Source organism: Varanus komodoensis, unplaced genomic scaffold, assembly GCF_004798865.1.
Source record: "Varanus komodoensis strain SLA01 unplaced genomic scaffold, ASM479886v1 scaffold24, whole genome shotgun sequence".
Lineage (NCBI taxonomy): Eukaryota > Metazoa > Chordata > Lepidosauria > Squamata > Varanidae > Varanus > Varanus komodoensis.
Genome location: NW_025335641.1, coordinates 11,772,980 through 11,781,660, shown reverse-complemented (window position 1 = coordinate 11,781,660; position 8,681 = coordinate 11,772,980). Strand labels below are relative to the sequence as shown.

The window sequence follows — 8,681 nt, the reverse complement described above, 5'->3', positions numbered from 1 at the left end:
CTTTGCCTTCCCTGGAGGGCCGTTCTCGCGCGGCAACGGGAGGCGGAGTAAAACCGCAACGGAACCGGCCACGTACGGCAGGGCTACCGGGCCTCGCGCGCCGTCACTCCACTGACCGAAGGCCCGCCGCCGCCATCATACCCACCCGCGTCTGCCAAGACGGGAAAGTTGCCGTTTCCTGCCGAAGCCGGAAGCAGAATTAGTGGGGCGGCAAGGAAGCGCTTCCTGCGGAAGTGACGCGCGAGCGCAGCCTGGGCTGGCTTCCCTATCGCGAGCCCTCTCCTTGTTTCCGGCAGTTCATTACGCGTTGTGAGAGAGCGAGCGAGCGAGCGAGAGAAAGGCAGGAAAGAAAGAGAGCGGCGGGGAGGCGCGTTCTTCTCTGGTCGCCCGTTCCTGGAGGCGGCAGCACTGACAGGATAGCAGCAGAGCCTGAAGGGATGTGGCGGCGCCGGCGCCGGTGGCTGCTGTTGTAACGCTGGTGGCTGTGGAGGAACCCGAGTGCGGTCTCCGCCGACAGTCCCCCGCTCCGCTCTGTCCGCCGCTAGCCCTGCAGCGTGGGGGACAGCAGCGCTCCCGGTTCCGGCGCCGCTTGGCCCGGCCCAGCCAGCCTCCACTGGTTCCGCCCCCTTCCAGTTCCCCTCAAGCCGGAGTTTGGGGTGACGGGCTCTGACCGTTAACGAGGCCTGCGCCCATAGCAGCCCAGAATGGCTTCGTCGTCCGGCAACGACGACGATCTGACCATCCCCCGGGCGGCGATCAATAAGATGATCAAGGAGACGCTGCCGAACGTGCGGGTGGCCAACGATGCCCGAGAGCTGGTGGTGAACTGCTGCACCGAGTTCATCCACCTCATCTCCTCCGAGGCCAACGAGATCTGCAACAAGTCCGAAAAGAAAACGATCTCGCCGGAGCACGTCATCCAAGGCAAGAACCTCCGCCTGGTCGCTTATTTACTCTTGACAGCCACCCATTCCTGGTAGCCACTTCGTTGCTGCCCTCTGTAGGGTTCAAGATCGTAACTTTTGTTTCTGCAACCTCCCAAATACTAAGCTGCAACTTAAACTCAAATCAACGTCTCTACCAATTTTAATTTTAGCATTTGCTTTTTAAATGTCATGAAAACGTGTAGATTACTAGAAAAATTGTAGTGAGCTACAACTCCCTGCTGTTAAACAAGCTATTCTGATGTGCATTTCACTCCTTCAGTCAGCTTAGTAATAGTCTTTGATTGTAAAATTGATTTTCATGGGAAAAACGAGCAAAAGCTGTTTGTTTAGATACCTCTTACATCTTAATCCTGACCTTTAGGATTAATCTTCTACTGAACTTGAAAGATACAGCTTCAATTTCCTAATGTTAAAATGAATGCTCTTTGTGTTTATTTTGTAGAAAGGCAAGAGGTATTAATTCCAACACAAGAAGCTGGTTGATTACTTTTGTGATAATATAAGGGAGGAGGATTAGCATCTACATGGTCTTGGGTGGAAGTAGCTCAACAAATGAAACAGTCACATTCAACAGTCATGATTTCTACTTAAGGGATTAGTTTGTTTCATTAGAGAAGAGAATCTCTCTTGCACTTGTTCTTTTTCTTGTAGCTGGCTGGAAAAGCTCTTTATTTCCTCATTTGCTTGCCTTTTAAATGAAACAGGAGGTTTCTAGTAAAGGGACAGCAGTCGTGTTTGTTACTTAGTGGCTTTTCACAAAAATAAGGTGAATTTGATTTGGTCTTTACTTTCTTTCCTGTGGCTTTTCTACAGAACTTAAGTGCTTATGGTTGTTTCCATGTTGTAGTCACTATTCAGGACAGCAACAGTGAAAGTAACCCAAGTCTTGGTTTCATTCATCTGTTGCTTGATCATTCTGCTTGCACATTCAAGGCATATTTGCTGATGTAAATATGAAAAAAATGTAAACACTGCCTAAGAAAATGGATCAGACCATGGACCTGTGTAGCCCAGTATGTTGTTTCCCACATTAACCAGCCACATGTGCCTAGGAAGCCCACACTTAGCACAGGAGTGCAGTAGCACGTGCCCACTATTGTTTCCTGACATGTTGGCTTTGAAAGATATGCTGCCTCTGATCGTGATGGTAGTGTATCGATTATCATGACCAGTAGCTGTTGCTAGACTAATCCCTACATATCAGGTGAGGACACATGGCTTTCCAGATGTTGTCATTCTGCAGTTCTCAACATCCATAACCATTGGCTTTGTTAGCTGGGTCTGATAGGAGTTGGCATCCACCCATAGCTGAAGGGCTACACATCCTTCATCTGTTACATATCCTTGTAGTATACTTGCTTCACTTAAGGTAAATCTGGGCAGCTGCCAAGTCGAGAACTGTATCACTGGTGCAAAAACTAAGCAGGGACCAGTCTTAAGAACAACTGGATTCTCTGGCACAAGAATTCTGTCAGTTGAAAGACCTGCAATTCATCTTGCTTGGGAAGAGGCATGGAGACATGGTAGACATTGAAATGTTGACTGCTGGAAATGATACTTAATCTTGTTTGGCTTAAGAGAGTTCATCAGCCTAGAAATGTGTGTCCAGTATAGCTTTGTAACTACAGCCTTGACTGGCTTTTAAAAATCATGCCCCAAAATGGAAGCAGAAGTTGTGATCTTTACCAAATTATGCATTCATTCTGTGGCTTCACAGAATAGTGGAATACACCATGTCCTGGCTGTGTTTCGGCACATACCAAGCTCTGACTTTCCCTGAACACTTGTTTTCTCACAGAGTTCATAGATCTGTAGAAAATTACACAAATACCCTTCTTCAATAAATACATTCCTCAGACTGAACATTTTATGCTGGTTGGATAGTAGGAGACTAGAATTTGCTGGCTAATTCAGACTAAAATATTCCTCTGTTCACTTCCTTCAAGGAGCCCAACGCAGCACACATAATCCGCCTCCCCAGCACACGTAATCCGCCAACATGTCATAATGGTTCTATACCTAGGGTTCTTACTAGTGGAGGTCTTATATTTAGGGTAGGAGAAGACCAAGCTTGCTTTAAATCTTTTTCCCTTTTCTAACCACCAGAAGATTATTATCCAGCCATTTATGAGGCTCAGGAGACAGGGCTGCTTGCTGCAAAGTTTGCCTGTGCACTGAACAAGGCTATTAGGGCACAGTGATCCCAACCACCACTGGGCTCTCAGTTTCAAGGCAACTGTAGGACAGTTAGCAGATGGATGGGAAAGAGAGGCATCAGGGATGTAAAGCAGTTGAACTATACCCTGAATAGTTTCTTGTCAATTAGGGAATACTGTATATTATGCTGTGTTGGATCTCAGTTGTTAAATTGGTTCAATAACTTGAGATATTTTGTAATTTCTTTGCACTTAGAACATTTTGTAGTTAACTAATGCCCAATTATTTATATATTTGTTATCATTGTATTGCATCTTTCCATGAATGATCTTTGTGAAGTGAAGGTTGTTGGTCACTAACTAATCAATCACTGTACTTTCATTTTTTATGCTTGGACTTTTAAAAAATATCCTTTATACCTGGCTTAAAACACCAAGATGTAAGCTAAGCATGTGTCTTTGTAAAAATGGAACTTGGTGTTTCTCTTTCTTATAAATGGTACCGTGTGTTGAATTCTGTGCCATCTTTGCCAAATTCAGTCTGCATCTAGTTCAAACAGCCATTTTGTTACATTTCTCTGTGATAAACTAGTTTAAGTTGAACAAAACTAAAAGTCATTGTTTCAGCTTTCTACCATTAAGTCCTTCAGAACTGTATTTAGTGTTCAATATAATGTGCATTTATTGATTAAATGTGTATTCTGCTTCTTTGGTGGGAATGACACTCAAAATAAATGGCATGGTGTCAATGTGACCCATCTATTCAGCAGAGTACATTTTTTCATTTTTCTGATTAGAAAAAAATATTATATGAAGCTGAGACCCAGTGGTATGCATTCAGTCTTTTGGATTGGATCTGTATCTGCTTAGGTTCAGTGCTACAGCATCTGGAGCTCTTGGACCATTCATATGTTTGCATGAATTTAAAAAACTTGTATATGAATGCTAATATAATTCAACTCAGAAGCTGCCTCCTAGGTGTTCTGGCTTTCTTCAGGCAGATAGATTTTAAGTAATGGAGCATTTAAACATGTGGAACTCTTACTCCCTGCCCGCTTTCCCTTGGATTTTTCAAGACGGCATAGAATCTTAGAACTGATCAGTAAAAATCAGTAAATGATTCTCAGTTTGCATCTGTTCAGATTATAGTAAACTGACTTGAAGCAATTTAGAGTCAGCCCAGGATAAACTTATGTTGAAAAGGCCTGTATGCACTGTCAAATTTATGTATCCAGTGACAGAGATAACTGTGAGGCTAATGTATCATGTTGCCTAAAATAATTTAACTAACTAGAAAATCTCGTATTTTTCCTTCCCCTGTCCCTACCTGCAGCACTAGAAAGTTTAGGGTTCGGCTCCTATATCAGTGAGGTAAAAGAAGTCTTACAAGAATGCAAAACAGTAGCACTAAAAAGAAGAAAGGCTAATTCTCGTTTGGAAAATCTTGGCATTCCTGAAGAAGAGCTCCTAAGACAGCAGCAAGAGTTATTTGCAAAAGTAAGTAAAGAAACAATCACAAATACTGTACACACAGACCTTTCTTTTATTTGTCATCAATTAGAAACCATCAGTGGAAATAGAATCAACTACAGCATCCTAGCCTCAGTTCCAGATGGGGAGCTGTGTTAAGTCCTTTGCAGTCAAACAAGGGAGTTTTGTGGCACCTTAACAATTAATACATCTCTTAATGCCATCCCACAAAACTTTTTGTTATCATCCTAGATTTAGACATGGCGGACAACTTTAATTTTTGGAAAGTACTTGTACATTGTTGTGCTGTTTATTCTTTGGATGTGACAAATTTAGTAAATTAGGACTTCTCAGTAATGGGTAGAAATATATATGAGTATGAGTGCTGGAAATATTTGCATAAAGTACTGTGTCAAAAACAAAATATAACTTTTAGAAAGAATTTGGGCTGTATTCCTATGCATGTTTACTTGGTGTAAACTTCACTGGATTCAGCAGAATTGCTGAATGGCAGAGGCCATTCTGTCTCAAAGGAAAAATGAAGTTATGGGGACTGCCCTCACCACCACAGTCTGAATGGTATAATGCAGTAAATGAGGACTATAATCCCCTCTTTGAGCCAGGCCCAGGCTGTCCTCAGAATTGCAGCAGGGTTGAAGAAATGTGTTTCTGACCTCCCTCCCTCCCACCCCCCGCCTTTTCTCTCTGCACTGTCTGGCAGAAGTCTTTTACTTTTCATATTTTTTTCACAGGGAACTTCACTCGTTCCAAAGTTCTGTTTCCTTGGTTTGTGGTCAGCTCTTATGGGGAGTCTCTGTGGGTGGTGGGGGGGTTGACTACAGTGGTACCTCAGTTCACGAACAAATTGGGTTGTGAACAAATATTTCAGAAAAAATTTCCTCAGGTCGTGAACTCCGGATTGGGTGACAATTGCAATCGTGCCCATCTTCCCTGCATGGGAGCAATCGTGGTCCTGCTCAGGAGTGGGGGGGAGATGGCCACAATTGCACCCATCTCCCCCCCCCCAAGCTTGGCCGTGATCAACCCCATCTCCCCCCTGAGCGCGCCCGCAATCGTGCCTGTCTTCCCTGTGATTAAAAAATATTTACAGAACGGATTAGCCTTATTTACATTGAACCTCAAGGGGAAATTTGACTTGGCTCATGACCAATTTGGGTCACAACCAGAGTCGTGGAATGGACTCTGCAAGTCTGATATTGTAAATGTTACTGTTTCAATAGGAAGTTTCCTTGTCTCCCTCCCTTCCTCCCCCTCCCTCTGAAAGTTGTGTTCTAACTTCCCCAATCAGGTGCATAGGATTATACATGTATCTCATCAGTTCTTGCCGTAGATGCTGAACTTTTGGTTTTGTGTCCTTAGGCCAGGCAACAGCAAGCAGAGCTTGCCCAGCAGGAATGGCTACAGATGCAGCAAGCAGCCCAGCAGGCACAGCTTGCTGCCGCCTCAGCCAGTGCATCCAACCAGGCAGGATCTTCTCAAGATGAAGATGATGATGATGACATCTGAAATCTCCCAGGCTGAGTTTTGATACCTGCAAAGAAATAGTTGTCCTGCACAACAAAACCAGTGAAATGAATGCTTGCCTGTAACTTTGTCTGCATCTTGGACCGGCCATTGGTATTTTAGGGATGTCTGCTGTTGTGTGCTGTACATGTCAAAACTGTCTCTTTGAACTCTTGAAGACTTAAGGTTCAGTATCATATCAACTTTGGATTTTTAATGGTGTTTATGGAAATTTTAGATAGCCGTGTGTCACTTATTTGATCAACAGTGTTAAAATAAAGTTTATAAAATATAACAGAATTTATACAGAAGCTCTAAATTCATATTTGCATTTTTCTTCCCTTTTAACCATAGAATCTTATGTACAATCTTTTTAATTTGTTTTTTGGAAGGAAGCAGACTTTCAGTCTGCTTTGGGTAGAAAAAGCAAAGGGTTCAGTGTGATATGGTCTGAATTCTTTGTCTTTTTAAAATGAGGAGGTAGAGATATGGCAATGAATACTATGCTCAAATACCACCTGAGAACTGATACATTTTTGCCAAACAAGGAAAATGTATGTTTAATAGGAGATGTACAGATTGATTTTTTTATTTTATTTTTTTGGGGTATAAGGAGGAAAAAAACAAAAACCTGAGACTTTATTATGTTATCAGTTCAGTGTCCTGACCAACATGAAGCTTCATTTCAAATATTGCCCACTTTGGAAAATTAAAACTATTCTTGTTTGAGATCCATTTCATTTTAACTGTAGGCAGGATTACACGCATAATATACATGTTCATAGACATAGGTGTTCAAATGGGAAAGTGGAGTTTTGTGGACAGAGTTTTAACTCTGTTTTGATTGGGAATCCTTAAAAAATCAGGCCTATGAAAGCAAATATTGGAGCTAATGAGCATGCTCACAGTGAGAGGGTTTTTATTTAACTCTGATTATTTGTTGTCAGCACAATGTTAACAGTTTTCAAACTAGTGTACCAATAGATAAGCTTTATCTTGTGAAACTGACTGCTTTTACATTCAGGTAGGATACTAGTTATACATGATTCAGTTCCAAGTTTAGTTTGGTGACCTAAGCCCCTAGACTGACCAACAGGACCTGAATTAGGAAAAATTATTTTGGGATTGTGGTGGAAATGGGGTTTTTTTTCCATAGCAGTGCTTAGATGACTATTTGTGTTGAAATAAAGAACATTTTAGAATTTGAAAATATACTTGAAGATTTATCAGCATATTTTTCTGGTACTTTTGCAGGGGAGATAGAATCCCATATCTTGCATATGAATGCATAAAGCAGCATTATCAGACTGCAGAAATATTAAACTTTATAGCATTGCCTTGATGGCTATTGAAGATTGTGTAAGAACTGAGATTAAATGGTTGGAAGTCTTGTTGGTGAGCAGAGAATCAAACTGAGAGTCAAATTAAGATCTTGAATTGCAGTTTAAGTTAAGGGGGGGGGTTCATCTGTAATAATTTGCACCTGTATTTATACCCTGGTGTTGGAGAGATACATTAGTCTGAATGTTAAGCTGAAACACATTTGTGAGTTCAGCTGGAAAAGTATTGGGACAAGATCTGATTAAAGATCTAGTCTTCATGATGGTTGAAGTACCAAAGGTAGAAACACTAGACTAGTGAAACCATGTTAATGTGCAGTGTTGGCTTTTCTAATTTGTACTGTAACACCCTTACCCTTCCTGTTTTAAATGAGTTTTTTTCTTTTTAAGCAAGGAAGAAAGATAAACTTTCACACTTTTTTTCTGATGCAGAGTTCAGGTTAATATTTTACTGCATCTCGTATGTATCATAATATGTTTGAATTCCTGTGACCTTTGGACATACTTGTGCTTTTTCATATGCTGTATTCCTCAAGCAATAAAATTCAAATGTGTTTTTATATTTAATGTTTGAATATTCAACTTTGTCTTCATTGTTTATAAAGCATAATTATATTCTGATTTGGACTAGCTATGCACATGTCTTGCAACCAAGAGGAGCTAACCAAAGTGATGTTTATAATACCGTTCTTGTTAGGACTAACCCTAACCCTTTACAGTTTGCGTGATTTTCTCCCTGTGAGTCTTCTTGTTCAGAGCATGTTTGCCTTGTATTACTTGCATTTTTGTACTTGAATCTAGGTCACCAGTTCTGTTTCCAGATGTTTCTACTTTTTTCCCCACAGTGAATATTTTACTTATATGAGGAACTTTATACCAAGTATTTCAAAATATAAGAAAATAGCCCACTTTAGGACTTGACTGTCCGCGAGTCAATAAATAAAAGGAACCTCCACATGCAGAAACTACCTATCCTTTTCTCTACTAAAGGAAACCCCTGCTAGGCAGGAGTTAAGTGCCCCTCCCCATCAATGATCAGAAAGCAAAAGCAAAGCATAAGACAACTATTTTTGGAGAGGCACCATCTGCCTTTCCAAAACTAAAATGTGAACAAAACTTTATGCAGGGTCCAGTTTTGGTTCTTTGAAAGGAAGCCTGCTTTACCTTGGGAAACACCAGAAATGGTACAAAGGGGACCAGTTTGATTCAGGCAAATCTAATGTCTATCCCTACTATTTACACAT

General features: G+C 41.4%; 1 protein-coding gene across 1 annotated transcript; it reads left to right on the top strand.

Moving 5' to 3' along the window:
• The first annotated feature begins 268 nt into the window (after positions 1 to 268).
• On the top strand, positions 269 to 8,004 carry DR1 (down-regulator of transcription 1). The gene is made up of 3 exons (XM_044432535.1): positions 269 to 924; positions 4,437 to 4,600; positions 5,954 to 8,004. Exons 1-3 carry the CDS (start codon positions 705 to 707, stop codon positions 6,098 to 6,100), a joined length of 531 nt encoding a protein of 176 aa, XP_044288470.1. The 5' UTR covers positions 269 to 704; the 3' UTR covers positions 6,101 to 8,004.
• The last annotated feature ends 677 nt before the right edge of the window (positions 8,005 to 8,681 follow it).

Excerpts from the sequence above, each read along its gene's own strand:
- DR1 (XM_044432535.1), top strand. The coding sequence starts at position 705 with ATGGCTTCGTCGTCCGGCAACGACGACGATCTGACCATCCCCCGGGCG. Across the intron at positions 925-4,436 it reads GCCGGAGCACGTCATCCAAG|CACTAGAAAGTTTAGGGTTC; the intron begins GCAAGAACCTCC and ends CCCTACCTGCAG. Across the intron at positions 4,601-5,953 it reads AGCAAGAGTTATTTGCAAAA|GCCAGGCAACAGCAAGCAGA; the intron begins GTAAGTAAAGAA and ends TTGTGTCCTTAG.